Raw genomic sequence first — 21,846 nt, forward strand, 5'->3', positions numbered from 1 at the left:
TCACCAAACCCTGAAAAATGAAGGCGCTGGGAGGGAGCGTGAGAGACGCACAGGTTCAACCCCGTCCGGTCCTCTGCGATTTCTAAAGGGCAAGGTCTCTCCGCCTCGGGCCCCGCCCGCCTGCGCGTGGGCCCCGCCCGCCTGCGCGTGGGCCCCGCCCAGGCTTGGCTTCCTTCCCGCGTGCGCAGATTCGCACAAACCGGAAGCGGATCTCGTGGAGGGGAGGTCACGCCGCAGCTTGTGAGTTTCGCTGTGTCTTGTAAAGTCTGCCTTTCCGAGGTCCCCGGGGTTCTGTACCTCGGACGTGGGGTCCCCACAGACTTGGAAATCTCCCCCATCTTCCTTCACCCAGAGCAAATTGAGACATTCTCGTGAGAGTCCGGGGGTCGCTTCCTTTAAGGTTGAAAGTCTCCCTGAGGTTGGTCCCGTCCCCGGTCTTTCCACCATAGGGCAATGTGTACACTGCCTATCGCGAAGTTTTCCTGCTCAAAACCTTTTTCTGAGGGCCGGGCGCGGTGGCTCACGCCTGTAATCCTAGCACTTTGGGAGGCCGAGGCGGGTGGATCACCTGAGGTCAGGAATTCAAGAGCAGCCTGGCCGTCATGGAGAAACCCCATCTTTCAAAACAAAACAATACAAAAAAAAACCTTTTTCTGATTCCTCCCGCCCCGCGCCTTTTAAAGTCCTCACCCTAGAGGTGGATTCCCGCCCTGGGCGCCTCCCACCCTCGCCCTAGTCGGCTTCTGGAGCACAGCGCCGCGGCCCCAGTCCCGCCTGGGGAGGTCGCTCCCCTGCCTGGTCCCGGGATCCTGCAGACCCCACCCTTGTCTTAAGGCCCCGTCGCCCCCACACTCCCTCCTTGTGCCGGGCCCTGCTGCTCCCCAGGTCTCCCCTCCGCAGTCACCGCTTCCCCTGAGCCCGCGTTGGGGAGGTGCCCAAGGTCTATCCTGTGACACGGGATGTTCTTGCCCGCCCAGCTCCAGACCCTGGAAAATGCGCTTATCGGGGATGCAGGCGTCCTACTCCAATCCCTCCTGTGATTGTGTGGGCCAAAGGGATCAGGAGACAGAGAAGGCAGGAGAAAACCTGAGACAGAGAAAAGAAGGAGAGACACTGGGAACAGATGGCAAAGTAGAATATGGTTGAGGGATTTGCCAAGAGACAGCAAAAGTGAAAAAAAAAAAAAAGAGAGAAGAAAAGCAACTGGAAGAATGTAGAGAAAAGCGAGAGGTACAGAGATGAAGGAAGCAAGGTAGGGATGGGGCAGCAAAGAGGGAGGCTCATGAGAGTGAGGGAGAGGAGGAGGGACTTGGAGCCGGGGCAGACAGAGCAGAGGGAACCACAGCACGGAGGACACCTGCGGGTGTGGGGTGCCAGAGAGTGGGGACGGGGGTATAATGGGGACAGCAGTGGAGGCGCAGAGATGGGAGAAGAGGCGGAAACATACTGAGATTGAACGACAAAGAGGCTAAATAAATTGGGAGGATGGAGCAGAAGTGATGGACGAGAAGGACTAGAGGGGAGAAGGGAATAAACAGCAGGAGAGGAGAGGGGTACAAAGTGAGGAGCAGAATCCCAGGGAAAAAGAAACAAGAGCGAGAGAGAAGGGGGAATAAGAGATATGTACAGAATTAGGGAGGGCAACAGTAACAAAGGGGCTGGGCGCAGTGGCTGCCGCCTGTTATCCCAGCACTTTAGGAGACTGAGGCAAGGGGATATTTTTTTTCTTTCTGAGTCGGAATCTTGCTCTTGTTACCCAGGTTGGAGTACACGGCGCAATCTTGGCTCTCTACAACCTCGGCCTCCTGGGTTCAAGCGATTATCTTGCCTCAGCCTCCCGAGTAGCTGGTTTTACAGGCATGTGTACCACGCCTGGCTAATTTTTGTATTTTTAGTAGAGACGGGGCTTTTTCCGTGTTGGCCAGGCTGCTCTTGACCTCCTGACGTCCTTATCTGCCTGCCTCGGCCTCCCAAAATGCTGGGATTGCAGGCATGAACCACCGCACCTGGCCTAGACAAGGGGATTTCTTTCTTTCTTTCTTTTTTTTTTTTTTTTTTGGCAATAATTTCAGTCTTAAGGTTATACCTGAAAGGGGGATTTCTTGAGTCTAGGAGTTTGAGGCCAACCTGGGCAACATAGTGAGACCCCAATCTCTGCCAAAAAAAGAAAACAAATTAACTGGGCGTGATGGTGTGCATTTGTAATCTCAGCTACTCTGGAGGCCAGGGCAGGAGAATCACTTGAGCACAGGAGGTCCAGGCTGCAGTGAACCGAGATTATGCCACTGTACTGCAGCATGGTCAAGAGAGTGGGACCCTGTCTCAAAAAAAAAAACAAAGGCAGTTTAGTTGAGTGGGTGAGTTCATTGGGTATGATTAGTTGTGACATGTTGGCTTCTGTGTATATAATCTACTAACTTAAAACTCGTTGAAATTCTACAGATGGAGAATTTTAACATTTCTATCTATAAGACTTGTACTTTGTATAAATCTTGCCATCAGAGGTTAGCTTCCACTTGGAATCCCTGTTCAGCCAGAGGGCAGTGTCTTATTCAGTTTTTGTTTTTGTTTTTTTAAAAGATGGGGTTTCACCATGATGGCCAGGCTCTTGAACTCCTGACCTCATATGATCCACCCACCTCAGCCTCCCAAAGTGCTAGGATTACAGGCATGAGCCACCGTGCCTGGCTAGTTTTGTTTTTTTTTAAGACTGAGTCTTACTGTGTCACCTAGGCTGGAGGGCTGGAGTGCAGTGGCCCAATCCCGGCTCACTGCAACCTCCACCTCCCGGGTGGAAGCCATTTTTCTGCTTCAGTCAGCTAAGTGCTGGGACTCCAGGCGCCCACTGCCAGGCCTGGCTCATTTTTGTATTTCTGGTAGAGACGGGGTTTCACTATGTTGGTCAGGCTGGTCTTGAACTCCTGATATCGTGATCCACCTGCCCCGGCCTCCCAAAGTGCTGGACTTACAGGGTTGAGCCACCGTGCCCGGCCTGTAAGTGACTCAGTTGTGAGTCACTGTCTTCCCTTTTCCCAGGCTGGGGTAGGAAGTTGGACAGTAAAGTGGGGGAAAAAAAAAAATCACTTTGTGTTATTACATAATACTTCTAATTTAATTAATTAATATTTTGAGACAGGGTCTGGCTCAAATGTTCAGGCTGGAGTGCAGTGGCGCGATCTCTAACTGCAGCCTCAGCCTCCTAAGTCTGCCGAGTAGCTGGGACCACAGGCATAAGCCACCAATTTCAGCTAGTTTTTGTATTTTTTTTTTTTTTGTAGAAACCAGGTTTCACTATGTTTCCCAGGCTGGTCTGGAAATCTTGGGCTCTAAGGATCCTTCTGCCTTGGCCTCCCAAAGTACTGGGATTACAGGGATGAGCCACTGCACCTAGCCTACATAGCACTTTTTGAAGGGACATCAAGCTGGGCATGGTGGCTAACACCTGTAATCTTATCACTTTGGGAGACCGAGGTGAGTGGATCACGTAAGGTCAGGAGTTCATGACCAGTCTGGCCAAACATGGTGAAACTCTGTCTCTACTAAAAATACAAAAGTTAGCTTGGCGTGGTGGCACGCACCTGTAGTCCTAGCTACTTGGGAGTCTGAAGCACAAGAATCACTGTAACCTGGGAGGTAGATGTTGCAGTGAGCCAAAATCCTGCCACTGCACTGCATCCTGAGTGGCAGAGTGCGGAACACTATCTCAAAACAACAACAACAAAAATGACATAAAAAACAAAAGGGACATCAAAAGTGCTTTTGTTCTCATTGTGTAATAGATTTCCTTTTTCTTCTTTCTGGTTTCTCTTCATTTCTTTCTTGCTTTATTTTTTTTTGCAGTTTGAGTTAGAGATGAGTCTTAGTTTTAAACATTTCTTTTTTAATACATAATCACTTCTGAAAGATGCCTTTGTGGTATCCTGTAATCAGCTGACATCATTCTTTTCTGTACATGTGTATGTTCCAGTTATTTTCCTGTTGATCCCAGAATTTGTTGGATTTTTTTTTAACAATTTCAAAATCATTTCTGTTTGAAATAGTTGCATCCAGTGTAGATCGAGGTCTGAATGCTTTCTAGTCTTCATTATTTATTGGAAACCTTTGGTACCTAAGACATAAAAGCTTGATTGTTTTTTTTTTTTTAGAGAAGTGACTTGCCACTGAAAAAAGTTTGATTGTTAAAGTACGTCCTCGGTAAAGATGTCGGTGACCTTTTACCTTAATATCCAAATGTAGTTTAACCAGTTAGTCTATTTTTCAATTTACTTTCCTTATGTCATATGTTAAAATCTTGAGCTGTGAGCTTTTTTTTTTTTTGAGATGGAATCTCACTCTGTCTCCCAGGCTGCAATGGCATGATCTCGGCTCACTGTAACCTCCGCCTCCCGGGTTCTAATAATTTTCCCGCCCCAGCCTCCTGAGTAGCTGGGATTACAGACGTCCACCATCACAACAGGCTAATTTTTGTATTTTTAGTAGAGATGGGGTTTCACCATGTTGGTCAGGCTGGTCTTGAACTCCTGACCTCGTGATCCACCAGCCTCAGCCTCCCAAGGGAGCCACCGCACCTGGCCTAAGCTGTGAGCTATTAAGTGCATGTTTCCTTCAATGCCTTCTGGTTCATTCTAGACAAATGTCGAAAGATGGGCTGGATTGGTATGGAACTCTGTTCCAAAAGCACCCATGTATTCTTTTCTATTTTTTTTTTTTGAGACGGAGTTTCGCTCGTTACCCAGGCTGGAGTGCAATGGCGCGATCTCGGCTCACCGCAACCTCCGCCTCCTGGGTTCAGGCAATTCTCCTGCCTCAGCCTCCTGAGTAGCTGGGATTACAGGCACGCACCACCATGCCCAGCTAATTTTTTGTATTAGTAGAGACGGTGTTTCACCATGTTGACCAGGATGGTCTCGATCCCTTGACCTCATGATCCACCTGCCTCGGCCTCCCAAAGTGCTGGGATTACAGGCATGAGCCACCGCGCCTGGCCTCTATTTTTTTTTTTTTTTAAAACTGAGTTTTGCTTTTGTTGTCCAGGCTAGAGTGCAATGGCACGATCTCGGCTCACTATAACCTCCACCTCCTGGGTTCAAGCGATTCTCCTGCCCCAGCCTCCCAAATAGCTGGAGTTACAGGCACTCATTACAATGCCTGGCTAGTTCTTTGTATTTTTAGTAGAGATGGGGTGTCACCATGTTGGCCAGCCTAGTCTTGAGCCTCTGATCTCAGGTGATCCACCCACCTCGGACTCCCGAAGTACTGGGATTACAGGCATGAGCCATCTTGCCTGGCCACTTATGTATTCTTGATTGAAAAATTTTGCTTATGTCTTAGTTCTATAGCTGACCTTTTTTTTTTTTTCTCACCATTTTCGAGGACAATAGCTGTGTGTTCACACTTCTGCATTTTATAAATGTTACTGTAATTTTCTCATAAGGAAGAATTAAATTTTGGGAATCAGTGGCCTCAGAACCTTGCAAAAGAAGTTTCTTTAGTCCAGGTATATGAAAGATGGTTCTCTAATTTTCAAGGATAGGGTGATAAAGGCCAACCCTTCCCATTAGCCATTCCGGTCTGGTAATGTAACTATTCAGGGACACCTTCTCACTCATCTCAGACCTTCTCTGGGTAACTTGGTGTGAATGTCTCCCTCTCTGAGCCTCAGTGACTCTCCCTACAACTTGGAGATGAGCGGCTAGACCAGAAAACTCCACCTGAGTGACCCTGGCCCCGGACATGATTGGCAGAATAGAGGGTGTGCTGGGTGTGGCTTTTCTCCTGGGACAGGGGAGTGGCCAGTTGTAATTAGAATTTTTAATGAGATGCAGTATCTAAAAAATGAAGAAAAGAAGCAGAAGAATGAAAAACACAGAGGTGTAGACTCAGACACAGAGACTATGTTCAAACGCCTTTCTCTGTATTCGGATGTCCCAGGTAAATCCAAAGCGGGTCACGCCGGTCCCTGGTAGGGAGCCCTCCACCGGCTTCCCGTGTTCCCCAGGACGAAAGCCCGACTCCTCAGTGTGGCTCCACAGCCCTGTGTCCAGGGCCCCGGCCAGTGTCCAGCCTCCTCCTGGGAGCCTGTGCTCATCTCATGACTCCCTCTGCCCCAGTCACGTTTGCTTTTCTGTTCCCAAACACCAAAACCTTTCCTGTCTCAAGTCGTTGTCCCTGATCTTATGCTATGTCCCTAAATGATGACGGCCCTGTCCCTTTCTCCTTTTTCAGGTCTAGGCTCAGAGATGTCTCCCATCCCCTCACCCCCGTCTGAAGTTCCCTCTGCCTGTCAGGCTCTGTCACATTACTCAGCTTTTATTATCTCTGCATCAGTCACATCAGAAGCACCATATATATGTCTATTTTTTTTTTTGAGAGAGCCTCACTCTATCTTCCAGGCTGTGAGAGCAGTCTCGTGATCTTGGCTCACTGCAACCTCTGTCTCCCGGGTTCAAGCAGTTCTTGTGTCTCAGCTTCCGAAGTAGCTGAGATTACATGTGTGTGCCACCGGGCTCATTTTTGTATTTTCCTATTTATTTTATTTTTGAATCTCACTCTGTCACCCAGGCTGGAGTGCACTGGCACGATCTCGACTGACTGCAACCTCTACCTCCCAGGTTAAAGTGATTCTCCTGCCTCAGACTCCCTAGTAGCTGGTATTACAGACACCCACCAAACCCGGCTACTTTTTGTATTTTTGTTAGAGATGGAGTAATTCCTGACCTCGAGTAATCTGCCCGCCTCGTCCTTCCAGAGTGTTAGTATTACAGGCATGAGCCACTGCGCCTGGCACAATTTTTGTATTTTTAGTAGAGACAGAGTTTCACCATGTTGACCAGGCTGGTCTCAAACTCCTGACAGATCAAGTGATCCACCGGCCTCGGACTTCTAAGTAGCTGGGACCACAGACACAGACGTGCACCAGCATGCCTGGCTAAGTTTTTGTGTTGTTGGTAGAGATGGGGTTTCACCACATTGACCAGGCTGGTCTCAAACTCCTGAGCTCAAGCGATCCACCACCTCAGCCTCCCAGCGTTCTGTGAGTACAGGCATGAGCCACCGCACCCAGCCTCTGGCTGGGCTCTGGTGAGGGCTGGGTCTGTGCCCTGAAGGGGAGCTCATTCCAGCCCAGCTCCCCACTGATGCGGTGTGTGTGTGGGCTTCTCCAGGAGGGATGAGGGTTCTGAAGAAAGGGTCGAAATCACTTAGTTTTCCTGCAGGAGTTTATCATCCCTGGTGCAGTGGGCAGCAGAGGGAACTGTATTTCCTCAGGGTGAGGTCTCCTTTGTATGTGTCGTGGTGTTCCAGGGAGGGGGTGTGTTGATTCTGAGCAATAAACAACATATTTTTCACATTCAGGATTGACTTCTAAAGACTCTTGATACGTGAGGAAGAACCCCGGAAGAGGAAGAGGAAAGCAAAGGAGTCAGGGATGGCTCTTCCTCAGGTGAGACGATCTTCTCGGTGGATTGTTCTGTCTCCTTCCTGCTTGCAGTTGGGAATCTTCTCTGAGTCTGAAGCTTCCTGCCTGACAGGTTTGCTGGCGCTCACCCATGCCTTCCCTCAGTCCCTCTCATCGCAACTAGATTCCATCTCTGGTGACCCAGTGACATGAGCTTGGGAAGAGGCTGCACTGGGCATGGTCCCGGGAAGGGCTCTCCCCAGACGTGGATGGAGACGGGGTGTGGGCCCCATGGTGTCAGGGCTGCTGGGCAGCAGGGAGTGTTCAGGGGCCACGTCTGGATGCACCGTCAGCTCTCTGTAGACCAGGAGTGGAGCAGCTGCCCATGGAAGTCACGTATTAATGTGCACAAAGTACATGGTAAATTCTAGAAAGGGAGTCCAATAATGGCCAAGTGTGGTAGCTCACGCCTGTAATCCCAGCACTTTGGAAGACCGAGGCGGGTGGATCACTTGAAATCAGGAGTTTGAGACCAGCCTGGCCAAAATGGTGAAACCCTGTCTCCACTAAAATTACAAAAATTAACTGGGCATGGTAGCATGTGCCTGGAGTTCCAGCTACTTGGGAGGCTGAGGCAGGAGAATCACACGAACCCAGGAGGCAGAGGTTGCATCGAGCCAAGATCACAACACCGCACTCCAGTCTGGTGGCAGAACCAGTCTCTGTCTCAAAAAACAAAAACAAACAAATACAAAAAATTAACCAGGCGTAGTGGCACATGCCTGTAGTCCCAGCTACTCGGGAGGCTGAGGCAGGAAAATTGTTTGAACTGGGAGGTGCAGGTTGTAGTGAGCCGAGGTTCCGCCAGTGCACTCCAGGCCGGGGGAACAGACGGAGACTCCGTCTCAAAAAACAAAAAAAGATGTGATTGAGGTGAAGGGTCACGCTGTAACATACTTCACTGATTCCCTCGGCCCTTTTGCCTCTGTTGTACTATAGCCACTATTTTTTGGTTATGCTAATGTTTGGGAAAAGATGTCTTGTATTTCCTGCATCATAACGACATCAGTTCTGCTTTGCCTAGTTTAATTACTTACGAATAAAACAAGCAAATTTCCTTTAAAAAAAAAAAAAAATTTTTTTCTGGCCAGGCGTGCTGGCTCATGCCTGTAATCCCAGCACTTTGGGAGGCCAAGGTGGGTGGATCACGAGATCGAGACCATCCTGGTCAACATGGTGAAACCCCGTCTCTACTAAAAATGCAAAAATTAGCTGGGCATGGTGGCACATGCCTGTAGTCCTAGCTACTCGGGAGGCTGAGGCAGGTGAATTGCCTGAACCCAGGAGACGGACGTTGCGGTGAGCCGAGATCGCGCCATTGCACTCCAGTCTGGATAACAACAGCAAAACTCCGTCTTAAAAAAAAAAAAAAAAATTTTTTTTCTGTCTGATTTTATACTACATTTTTCGCTAATTGAATGAGTTACTGTTTTCTTGACTCCAAAAATCTTACTAATTAGAATGGAAAGTTCACACACAGATAGGAATGATACAAGGTGTTTTAGTCCATCTTTATTATAAGAATATGAAACCAACCTAAATAATAGCATTAAACCATTAAACTTTCATTAAACCATTCTTAGCACATTAAGCTCATGCAGACTGTGGTGTTACTGTGGAGAGGCTTGTGAAACGGGAGTCTTTGGTCAAAATGGTTATAATTCTCTCAAATATAGGAGCAGTACTTCTTTTTTTTTTTTTTAAATTCAGGGGAAAGCATGAATGCAGTCTCCTACTACCGCAGATTATGCAGTCAAGTTTCCCACATCTGGGGAAATCTCAGGGGTCAGCACATACGGAGTGCAATGGATAAGCCTCGCTCCGGGAAAAACCACCTTCACAATCATTATATGTCTTTTTTGTCCTTATGGGATGAAGCCATATTTTTATTCCAACTATTATTATGATGATTTTTTGAGACCGAATCTCTCTCTGTTGTTCAGGCTGGAGTGCAGTGGCATGAACTCAGCTCACTGCAACCTCCGCCTTCCAGGTTCAAGGGATTCTCCTGCCTCAGCCTCCCAAGTAGCTGGGATTATAGGCACATGCGACCAAGCCCAGCTAATTTTTTTCTGAAGTTTAATTAGTAGAGACGGAGTTTCACAATGTTAGCAGGCTAATCTCAAACTGCTGACCTCAGGTGATCCACCCGCCTTGGCCTCCAAGAGTGTTGGGATTACCAGTGTGAGCCACTATTCCCAGCTTACCAATTATTAAATATATATTTTTATATTTAAACACCACGTGATGTATGTATTTGTTTTGTGGTAAAGCCCCAAGCAAAGCTACAGCTTAGCCCCTTGGCCATAAAGCACCTCCTTTCCCTGTTACGTCCTCCACCCTCCTTCCAGCCTCACCCAGGACCCACTACTGTCAATTCTGTGTCAGGTGTCAGGGCAAGTCTGGTACTCGTGTATTTCTGAATTGTTATGATGCTTTAGAAAAAATTCTGCAGTAAATTGAAAAAAAATTTTGCATATTTACTTTTTTACTTTAGCTTTGGGGCTACATGTGAAGGTTTGTTACATGGGTAAAGTCATGTCACTGGGGTTTTTGTACAGATTATTTAATCACTCTGGTACTAAGCCCAGTACCCCATAGTGAGTTTATTTCTTTATTTTTTTGAGACCGAGTTTTGCTCTTGTCAGTCAAGCTGGAATATAGTGGCATAATCTCAGCTCACTGTACCCTCCACCTCCTGTGTTCCAGTGATTCTCCTGCCTCAGTCTCCCAAGTAGCTGGTATTACAGGTGCCTGTCACTGCGCCTGGCCAATTGTTGTATTTTTACTAGAGGCAAGGTTTCACCATGTTGGCCAGGCTAGTCTCAAACTCCTGACCTCAGGTGATCCACCTGCCTCAGCCTTCCAAAGTGCTGAGATTACAGGTGTCAGCCACCATCCTGCCCTCCAGTAGTTATTTTTCTGCTCCTCTCCTTCCTCCACCCTCCACGCTCAAGTAAACCCCAGTGCCTGTTTTTTTGTTCTTTGTGTTCCAGTAAATATCTTACTTTGAAATTTGATCCTGCCAGTTGTGAAACTTTACATGTTCTCATGTTAGTAGACATGGCTAGCTTGCTCTTTGACATCTGCATTGGAAATCTGCTGGATGACAACATGTGGGTCCTGTGCAATTTTCCTCTGTGTTAACAGTGCCACAGTGGCTGCCTCTGTGTGCGCCTGCATGACTACAGATAGCTGAAGATTCCTCCAGATCTGGCAGTGGAAAGAGTGATTTCTTCTTCTAGGAGGGGCATTCCCTGTTTTCTTAGATCTGACAAGATCCCCTCATCCCCAGCTGCCAAAGTATCCTTTTCCACCAAGATGAGATTCCTCTTCAGTTAAACAAAACTTGCTACTTTTTATATTGTTAAAACCTTTATGTATGTATATATAAACACACACATATATGCGTGCATATATACATACACGTATATGTTTTATTTTTATTTTTATTTTTTACACGTATATATTTTAAAAATCTTTTATATTTTGAAAATCTGGAGAAGATGACAACACTTTTTATTACCATGTAGTTTTTGTGAGTCTGTGTAGGTTTTATTTTGTGGACATGCATATATACAAAGCAGATTTTTATACTTTTGGTAATTTTGCTTTAATGCATTTTATTTTCTTTCGAGATGGGGTCTTCCTCTATTGCCCGTGCTGGAGTGCAGAACCATGATCTTAGCTCACTGCAACCTCCACCCTCAGGGTCAAGCTGTCCTCCCACCTCAACCTCCCAGATAGCTGGGACCACAGGTGTGTGCCACCGTGCCTGACTAATTTTTTTTTTTTTTTTTAAAAAGGAGTTTCTGTTGACCAGGCTGGAGTGCAGTGGTGTGATCTTGGATCACTGCAACCTCTGCCTTCCAAGATGAAGCAGTTCTCCTGCCTCAGCCTCCTGTATAGCTGGGATTACAGGCATGTGCCACTGTGCCCAGCTGAAGTTTAGTTTCTGACCTTTCGTTGTGTACGTTGTCATCTCTGAAGACATCACTCATGCTCTGTCTCACCTAGATACTAAATGTCACTTGGTGTGTCAATCACAATTTCTAACATTTCTATAACAGAAACTCTGCATTGATTTTTTGTTTGTGTATTTCTTGTATTATCCACAAACATAAGAAATCCATACCGAGAGGGCATCATGACCTCTTCAAAAAGTATAATAAACACAACTGGGAAGACATAATGTGGTGAAAAATCCCTTTCTCCATTCGTCAGAACATTCCCTACAATTAAATCCGTGCTTTCACCTCTCTCCTCTTCTCATTCTCTGTAAAGATCAGAACTCCTCCCATAACCATGTGGTTATAATGTGTTTTCATTTCAGGGTCTATTGACATTCCGGGATGTGGCCATCGAATTCTCTCAGGAGGAGTGGAGATGCCTGGACCCTGCTCAGAGGACTTTATACAGGGACGTGATGTTGGAGAACTACAGGAACCTGGTCTCCCTGGGTGAGGATAATGTCCCTTCAGAAGTCAAAATCTGCCCTTGTATCTTTCCATTTTCCCTTGTGTGCCTCTTGGGAGCCCCTGCATTGCTTGACTGAGTTTAAAGCCTTGTTGATGCTGAAATGAAAAGCTCCATAATGTGGGCTCTGGAGTCTAACCATCCGCTTTTCAGATGTTCTGACTCCTTCATGATACAACAGTGGTGGTTCCAGAGCTGAAGTATCCATGAAAGCTTATGGTAGACTTTTGAAATATTCACTTCTTGTTTTCCCCCCTGTGCTTTGATTCAGTAGTTCTTGGAAGAAAGCTAGATATCTGCATGTGACAGTCCTCCTGAAGCATTCAGTGAAAGAATTTGCGAGATACTTTCCTAGATCCACCTGTGATAGCCTCTCTTCTTATCCAAGCAAAGGGCTGAGATTTTTTTTTTTTAATTTTATTTAATTTTTTTTTTTTTTTGATACGGAGTTTTGCTCTTGTTACCCAGGCTGGAGTGCAACCTCCGCCTCCTGGGTTCAGGCAATTCTCCTGCCTCAGCCTCCTGAGTAGCTGGGATTACAGGCACGCGCCACCGTGCCCAGCTAATTTTTTGTATTTTTAGTAGAGACGGGGTTTCACCATGTTGACCAGGATGGTCTCGATCTCTTGACCTCGTGGTCCACCCGCCTCGGCCTCCCAAAGTGCTGGGATTACAGGCGTCAGCCACCGTGCCCGGCAGATTCTTTTTTTTAGAGATGGAGTCTTGCTCTCTTGCCAGGCTGGAGTGCAATGGTATGATCTTGGCTCACTGCAATTTCTGCCTCCTGGGGTTCAAGTGATCCTCCTGCCGCAGCCTCCCGAGTAGCTGGGACTACAGCCTAATTTTTTATATTTTTAGTAGAGTCAGAGTTTCACCATTTGGCCAGGATGGTGTTGATCTCTTGACCTCATGATCTGCCCACTTGGCCTCTCAAAGTGCTGGGAATACAAGCGTGAACCACCGTGCCCAGCTAAGGGTTGAGATTCTTGAAAAGCCACAGCACCTCATGTTCCATTCATTTTATAAGCAGGAAACTCTCTTCCTGGCCAGAGTATTATCTCATGTTGGAGCACAGGAAAGCCAATGCAAATAGCAAGAAAACCAAAAGGGTGGGAATGGATCAAAGGTGTGAAAAATAGGTAAGACCTCAGATGGGGAGAGAGGAAGCCACACCATTAAATAGTGTTGAGAAACTCTCAGCAAGTGGGAAAGTTCTATGAGAAAACAAATGTTTATGTCCTGTGAGCTCTTACAGGAAGTTTTAAACTCTGCCCCCGCCACCTCGCTCCTTATCCCTCTGCTCTTGAGATGTCTAATAGTTGATCCTTTTGCCCTGTAGTGGGGCCTCTGCTCAGAGACAAGTGGAAGTGTTCATCGTGATGGACAACAGTGCCATCTGGCTTCTGTGAACTCTCTGCCTCCTTTACTCCAAGGGGTCCAGGAAGAGCCACATCACAAGGGTCTGCTTCTCCCTTGGTCCCTCCTGTTCTTGATGCCATCTGATGCTTGGTTCACTCTCCATATAGATCAGAGCTGAGGCCTCCACAGTCCTGATGCCTAGAGCTATGCATGCTCTACCCCATTTCTGGTGCTGGGAAGCCCTGCTCAGGAGATGGGAAACATCTCCTCCTCTTTGCATCTGGCGCCCTGGGATCTGCAAGGAGCTATGTCAAGCCCTTTCTGCCTGTTGAGGTCCCTCAGCCATTCTGTTCTGCTTTTGCCACAGTTCGTGGGTGTGTGGACCAGGGGAGGGGGTTGGATCTTCTGAGACTGTCACTCAGCAGAACTGTAAGAACAGTTGACAAGTCTTCATGGTGATCTCCTGTCCTACACAGGGATTATATCTTAGTCTTTCAGGCTCTTAGCTTAGGATCTGTCTGTAGGTGGAGCCGACAATCCCATCTCAAGATCTTTCAGAATCTGGCCTCATGTGTTGTATTTTTTTCTCTCTTCCATTGGTCTTACTACTATATGCTTGTAGAAAAACCTTGGCTCTTCCTGATTTTTTTTTTCTCTTAAGTTTGCATGATTTTTCCTCTGAAAACTGACTTTTGGCCAGGTGTGGTGGCTTACACCTATAATCTCAGCACTCTGGGAGGTTTAGGTGGGCTGATCACCTGAGGTCAGGAGTTTGAGACCAGCCTGACCAACATGGTAAAACCCTCTCTCTACTAAAATACAAAAAATTAGGCAGGGATGGTGGTGCATACTTGTGTAATCCCCAGCTACTTGGGAGGCTGAAGTAAGAGAATTGCTTGAACCCAGGAGGCAGAGGTTGCGGTGAGCCAGGATCACGCCATTGCACTCCAGGTCAGGCAACAAGAGCAAAACTCCATCTCAAAAGAAACCAACCAACCAAACAAACAAAAAACTCATCTATTCCGGTTCACAGGTTGTGTGCTAGTTCTGAAATAGTTCTTGCTTTTTTCATTTACAGGCTGTCACTTTGTACAAGTGTAGTTACTAGTTTTTTTGTTTGCTGGTTTTATCACAGGTTGCTACAGTGTTTTATTAATTAATTGTTATGATTTACATATGATGGGTTTTTAGTACATTTCATGCAATGTAACTGACATGCATCACTCATTAATGTCAAAAACGCCTGGTCTGGATGGGTACAGATAGTTTCATAACAGCTATTCAGAAAAATTAGCTTTTTTAACAGTATTTTATTTTTTATTCTCATTTTCTCAGAGCTATTACTGTTTTGCAATTCAGAATTATCATTTATGTACATTATTCATTACCTGAGTTTGTTGTGGCTTATTTACTATTATGATATATTGTGTAGTACTTGTATCATTTATATGGGCACGGTAAACGTGCTGTAGCTAGGTAAGATGTAATATTTATTTCTTTTCAGTAATGAGGCAACCATGTGTTTTCTGCCAATTGATGTGTACTTTGTTGTCAAGGTAAAAAAAATACTCATTTCAAGAGAAACTTAGGTTTGTACAGTGTGTTTTGGTCATAGGGTATTTGAAACTGTCCTTCTCTAAAATTGATTTGAATTACATGAAATCACTCTTCTTTTACTAAAGAATGTGATTCCTTTGTGTTCCTAAAAATTAAAGATCGTGATTTGGAAGTTTTATAACTCTGTCGTAGATAAATGTTTTTGTTTAATACTGTTATTCGGTATGAAATATTTATATATGCCAGGTACGGTGGCTCACGCCTGTAATCCCAGCACTTTGGGAGACTGAGGCAGGCAGATCACAAGGTCAAGAGATCGAGAGCATCCTGTCCAACACAGTGAAACCCTGTCTCTACTAAAAATACAAAAATTAGCTGGATGTGGTGGTGCGTGCCTGTAGTCCCAGCTACTCGGGAGGCTGAGGCAAGAGAATCACTTGAACCCGGGAGGCAGTTGCAGTGAGCTGAGATTGCACCACTGCACTCCAGCCTGGTGACAGAGCAAGACTCTGTCTCAAAAAAGAGAAAAAAGAAAAAAAAAAGGAAATATTTATATACTGTTTCGAATTATTTGGAAAGCTATGGTTTTTTATTTCTTATAGATCTCTCTCATAACGCTGTGATCAAGGAATTAGCACCAAAACAGAAAAGTAACATGGGAGAAGTATTCCACACGGTGGCATTGGAACAGCATCAAACACCTGACATGCAGGAGTTTTGCTTCAGGGAAATCAGGAAAAAAATACACGACTTCGACTGTCAGTGGAGATTTGATGAAAGAAATTACAATAAAGTGACGATGACCCCAACAGCAAATCGTACTTGTAGAAGAGACCACCATGATAGAGAAGGTACAGAAAGCGAGTCTATTAAAAATCAGCGTGGATTAAGCTTTCTATCCCATCCCCCTGAGCTGCAGCAATTTCAAGCCGAAGGGAAAATTGATGAATGTAACCATGTTGAGAAGTCTGTCAATCATGGTTCCTCAGTGCTACCTCCCCAAATAATTTCTTCTGCCATCAAAACCCATATTTCTAATAAATATGGGACTGATTTCATCTGTTCTTCATTACTCACACAAGAACAGAAATCATGCATCAGACAAAAACCTTACCGATATGAGCACGACAAAGCCTTTAATCGTGACTCACACGTGACTGTCCATCGGGTAAGTCATTCTGGAGAGAAACGATATAAATGTGATCTATGTGGCAAGGTCTTTAGTCAAAAATCAAACCTTGCGCGTCATCGGAGAGTTCATACTGGGGAGAAACCTTACAAATGTAATGAATGTGACAAAGGTTTCAGTCGCAACTCATGCCTTGCGCTACATCGGAGAGTTCATACTGGGGAGAAACCTTACAAGTGTTGTGAATGTGACAAGGTCTTCAGTCGCAATTCGTGCCTTGCACTACATCGGAAAATGCATATCGGAGAGAAACCTTACAAGTGTAATGAGTGTGGCAAAGCCTTTAGTGTGAGGTCAACACTTACCAACCATCAGGTAACTCACAGTGGAGAGAAACCTTACAAATGCAATGAATGTGGCAAGGTCTTCAGTCAGTCTTCAAGCCTTGCTACTCATCAGAGAATTCACACTGGGGAGAAACCATACAAGTGTAATGAATGTGGTAAAGTCTTCAGTCAAACCTCAAGCCTTGCAAGGCATTGGAGAATTCATACTGGAGAGAAACCTTACAAATGCAATGAATGTGGTAAGGTTTTCAGTTACAATTCACATCTTGCCAGTCATCAGAGAGTTCATACTGGAGAGAAACCTTACAAGTGTACTGAGTGTGGCAAAGCCTTTAGTGTGCATTCGAACTTAACTACCCATCAGGTCATCCATACCGGAGAGAAGCCTTACAAATGTAATGAGTGTGGCAAAGCCTTCAGTGTACATTCAAGCCTAACCACCCATCAGGTCATCCATACTGGAGAAAAACCTTACAAATGTAACGAGTGTGGCAAATCCTTCAGTGTGCGCCCAAACCTCACTAGACATCAGATAGTCCATACTGGAAAGAAACCTTACAAATGTGATGATTGTGGGAAGTCTTTTAGTGTGCGCCCAAACCTCTTGAGACATCAGATTATCCATACTAAGGAGAAACCTTATAAAAGAAATTAATATGGCAGGGTCTTTGGTCAAAGTTTAAATCTTGTGAGTCATCAAAGAATTTAGATCAGAGAGAAACCTTACAAATATAATACACGTGGTGAGGTTTTCAGTCGCAGTTCACTCCTACACAGCAACAGAGAATTTCATTCCTGAGAGAATCCTTACAAGTACAACAAACCGTTCATCATGAGTTCAAGCATTCATTGACATCAGAGTCCATCTAAAGAGAAATCATATGAATGTAATGTATGTGGCAGAGGCTTAATTTAAGTCTCACAACTCACTAGACATCAAAATATACATCTTTGTATATTTTGCGCATGTCGAAGTGATTACCCAGGGATGAACACTAAAACATCCAAGGATTTATGTGGGGAATCATCCGGTCTAGTTGTGCATGCTAAACTTTTCATATTACACATTGTAGAACAATTGCAAGTCCAAATATGTTAAAACTTACAAACCCCGTCTCTACTAAAAATACAAAAATTAGCTGGGCATGGTGGCGCGTGCCTGTAATCCCAGCTACTCGGGAGGCTGAGGCAGGAGAATTGCCTGAACCCAGGAGGCGGAGGTTGCGGTGAGCCGAGATCGCGCCATAGCACTCCAGCCTGGGTAACAAGAGCGAAACTCCGTCTCAAAAAAAAAAAAACTTACAATATGATGTATATTAAAGGTTGCAGGGTGTTTGGAAGTCACTGGTTATCTTCAGATTTTAAAATATTTAGTTATTTTAGCTGTCTTGCAGGCAACTGCTCTATACTTTAGAATTTATGATTTTCAACCTAAACCTTGAAATCTGTTGATACGCCTACTTACCCGCCTTTCATGGTGATGTCTGGGAAAGAATCAGCAAGATGGAAGGGCTCACTGCATGAGATGAGGATCATTTCTATTCAAATTCTTTGAAGAATCAGGACTCTGCTTTGCAAATTAAATTACCAAGCATGGGGGCAGACAGAGAATAAAGCAAAACGGTCATGTTGATCATCATCCTTATTGCGTTCAGGGTGCTCCAACAGAGGGCACGTTGGGTTACAGGAAAGAGATGACCCACAAATTGACCTTGAAATAGAGCAGCCCAAGACCTTAGACACGGGGATTTGTGGGAGGAGAGTAATGGGCTACTAGTGACTGATTCCATGGTGGAAATAATTCAGGGGAAAATGGAGGCCACCTTCTGCAGGGAATGGCCATCGCTGTTGTGTAGGGAAGATTGAAACCACGATAGAAACTGCAACCTTAAGATGAACCACAATAGCATGTTATTGATTAGGGATTCACATGTACTGCTGGCATTACATTTTGCTACTGTTTTATTCACAAAGTATCATAGATCTCGTGCTAATGAATAAAATTCCATTTTTTCATAACTATGAATGCACCATGTTCTTTGTACCAAAAGAGTTTTATCGCACCTCAGTAGGTTACTTTGTAACAGACAATAACCACACATTATTAGGCTCTTAAGGCTGAAAGAGAGAACAATTTTTTTTGTTTTTGGAATTTCAACAGAGTGTTGGGAACATACACTTATGGGGTGCACTTGAGTTGTTCTCCCCACTCCTTGCCTCAGGATACTTATGTGAATGTAATGCAAATCCCAAGAAAGTTTTACACCCTTAGCTGTATCTTTTTTTTTTTTTTTTTTAAGAGATGGAGTCTCGTTCTGTTGCCCAGGCTGAAGTGCAGTGGCACGGTAGCTCACTGCAACCTCTGCCTCCCTGGTTCAAGCGATTCTCCTGCCTCAGCCTCCCAAGTGGCTGGGATTATAGGCACCCTGCCACCATGGCCAGCTAATTTTGTATTTTTAGCAGAGACAGGGTTTCACCATGTTGGCCAAGCTCGTCTCAAACCCCTCACCTCAGGTCATCTGCCTGCCTTGATCTCTCAGAGTGCTGGGATTATAGGCATAAGCCGCCACACCCAGCCAGCTCTATCACTCTTGGTGACTATTGCTCTGTGTGATGATTATTATTTTTTTCTTCTCTTTTTTCTTTTTTTCTTTCTATTTTTTAAGATGGGGTTTCACCATGATGGCCAGGCTGGTCTTGAACTCCTGACCTCAGGTGATCCACCCACCTCGGCCTCCCAAAGTGCTAGGATTACAGGTGTGAGCCACCACGCCCAGCTCTTTTCTTTTTTTCTTTTTTTTTCTTAAGACAGAGTTTCATTCTTGTTGCCCAGGCTGGAGTGCAGTGTCACAATCTTGGCTCACTGCAACCTCTGCCTCCCGGGTTCAAGTAATTCCCCTGCCTCAGCCTCCTGAGTAGCTGGTATTATAGACCAAGAGCCACCACGCCCAGCTAATTTTTTGTATTTCAGTAGAGACAGGGTTTCACCATGTTAGCCAGGATGGTCTCGATCTCCTGACCTCATGATCCCCCCTGCTTTGGCATTCCAAAGTGTTGGGATTAGAGGCATGAGCCACCACGCCCAGCCCCAAACTCCAGAACTTTTTAAACAGTCTTTTTTTTGAGACAGAATCTTGCTCTTTTGCCCAGTGGAATGCAGTGGTGTGATCTTGGCTCACTGCAAACTTAACCTGCTGGGATCAAGTGATCCACCCCAGCCTCCTGAGTAGCTGGGACTACGGGTGTGCACCACCACACCTGGCCAATTTTTGTAGAGACAGCGTTTCGCCTTTTAGACCAGGCAGGTCTCAAACTCGTGAGCTCAAGGGATCTGCCTGCCTCTGCCTCCCAAAGTGCTGGGATTGTAGGCATGAGCCATCACACCCAGCCACAAACTTTTCTCTTTTGAGGTTTTTCATTACTAATTCAGTTCCTTCCTTCCTTCCTTCCTTCCTTCCTTCCTTCCTTCCTTCCTTCCTTCCTTCCTTCCTTCCTTTCCTTTCCTTCTTCTTTCCTTTTTTCCTTCTTTCTTGATGGGATGGAGTCTCGCTCTGTCTACCAGGCTGAAGTGCAGTGGCGTGATCTGGGCTTACTGCAACCTCTGTCTCCAGGGTTCAAGTGATTCTCTTGCCTCAGCCTCCCGAGTAGCTGGGACTACAGGCATGCACCACCATGTCCAGCTAATTTTTGTATTTTTAGTAGAGACGGAGTTTCACTATGTTGGCCAGGATGGTCTCTATCTTTTGACCTCATGATCTGCCCTCCTTGGCCTCCCAAAGTGCTGGGATTACAGGTGTAAGCCACTGCGCCCAGCCTTATTTGTTTATTATTATTATTTTGAGACAGTCTCACTCTGTCACCCAAGCTGGAGTGCAGTGATGCAATCTCGGCTCACTGTAGCTTCTATCTCCCTGGTTCAAGCAATTCTCCTGCTTTAGCCTCCTGAGTAGCTGGGATTACAGGTGTGCACCACCATGCCCTGCTAATTTTTGTATTTTGAGTAGAGACAGGGTTTCACCATGTTGGCCAGGCTGATCTGGAACTCCTGATCTCATGTAAGCTGCCCACGTTGGCCTCCCAAAGTGCAGGGATTGCAGGCATGAGCCACTATGCCCGGTCCACTGAAACATTCCTGGTCAGTGTAATTTGTAACAACTTAACAACAGCCCCTCCCAAGAGTAGGCTTTTTTCTTTCTTTTTTTAAAGATAAACAGGTTCTCACTCTGCTGCCCAGAATGGAGTGCAGTGTTGGGATCATAGCTCATTGCAGCCTCAAACTCCTGGGCTCAAGCAGTCTTCCTGAGTAGTTGGGACTACAGGTGTGTCCGACCATGCCCAGCTAATTTTTCAAAATTTTCTATAGCAATAGGAGTCTTGCTATGTTGCCCAAACTGGTCTTGAACTCCATGATGAGCTAGGCTCACACCTGTAATCCCAACACTTTGGGAGGTCGAGGCAGGAGGATCAGTTGAGGCTAGAAGTTCAAGACCTGCCTGGGCATCATAGCAAAAACCTGCCTCTACAAAAAGTGAAAAGATTAGTGGAGTGTGGTGGTGCAAACCTGTAGTCCTAGCTACTTGGGAGGCTTAGGTGGGAGGATCACTTGAGCCCTGGAGTTCAAGGCTGCAGTGAGCTATGATCTCAACACTGCACTATAGCCTGGGCAATAGAGCAAGATGCTTTTTCAAAAAATAAATAGACCAGGCATGGTGTCTCACGTCTGTATTCCCAGCACTTTGGGAGGCCAAGGTGAGCGGATCCCTCAAGCTCAGGAGTTCAAGACTAGCCTGAGCAACATGGCGAAATGCCATCTCTACAAAAAATACAAAAATTAACCAGGCTTGGTGACATGTGCCTGTAGTCCCAGCTACTGGGGAGATTGATGTGGGAGGATTGCCTGAGCCTAGTAAATGAAAGTTGCAGTGAGCAGAGATCATACCGCTGCACTCCAGCCTGGGTGACAGAGCAAGACTCTGTCTCCAATAACGTAACATAAAACATAACATAACATAACATAACATAACATAACATAACATAACATACTTTCCCTGAATAACCAGCCATGCCAAGCACTCATCCACAGCCCCATAACTTGTGCTTGTGCTTTCTAGTCTTGTTTACTCCTCCATATATGAAAAAAAAGTTCTTCGGTTTGTATGTCTTGGACATTTTCATATCATGTGATTGGAACACTCTCTATTGCAATAGTCCTTTGGAATAAACTCTTTCTTTCCCTAAGTCTGAATTTGTCATTTACAGTGGTAAATATCTTAACTGTTCTAAGATAAATTATGTATATTTTCTTTTTGTGGCAAAAGGCTTAATATATATTCAGTAGGTAAAAGTAGTTCTTGCGACCAGACATGGTGGCTCATGCCTGTAATCCCAGCACTTTGGGATGCTGAGGCAGGTGGATCACCTGAGGTCAGGAGTTCGAGACCAGCCTGTGCAACATAGTGAAACCCCATCTCCACTAAAGGGCGTGGTGGCAGGCGCCTGTAATCCCAGCTACTCGGGAGGCT

The 21,846-nt window shown here is 45.6% G+C and overlaps 1 protein-coding gene across 1 annotated transcript; it reads left to right on the forward strand.

Annotated features, from left to right (window-relative positions):
• The first annotated feature begins 207 nt into the window (after positions 1-207).
• On the forward strand, positions 208-18,346 carry LOC105734486 (zinc finger protein 415). Its single transcript, XM_064380901.1, has 4 exons — positions 208-240; positions 978-7,441; positions 11,790-11,916; positions 15,451-18,346. The coding sequence occupies exons 2-4, from the start codon at positions 7,427-7,429 to the stop codon at positions 16,977-16,979; spliced, it is 1,671 nt and encodes a 556-aa protein (XP_064236971.1). The 5' UTR covers positions 208-240; positions 978-7,426; the 3' UTR covers positions 16,980-18,346.
• The last annotated feature ends 3,500 nt before the right edge of the window (positions 18,347-21,846 follow it).

The sequence above is a fragment of the Aotus nancymaae genome, unplaced genomic scaffold (genome assembly GCF_030222135.1).
Source record: "Aotus nancymaae isolate 86718 unplaced genomic scaffold, 86718_ANA_hifiasm-v0.15.2.pri h1tg000028l, whole genome shotgun sequence".
NCBI classification, from domain to species: Eukaryota; Metazoa; Chordata; class Mammalia; order Primates; family Aotidae; genus Aotus; species Aotus nancymaae.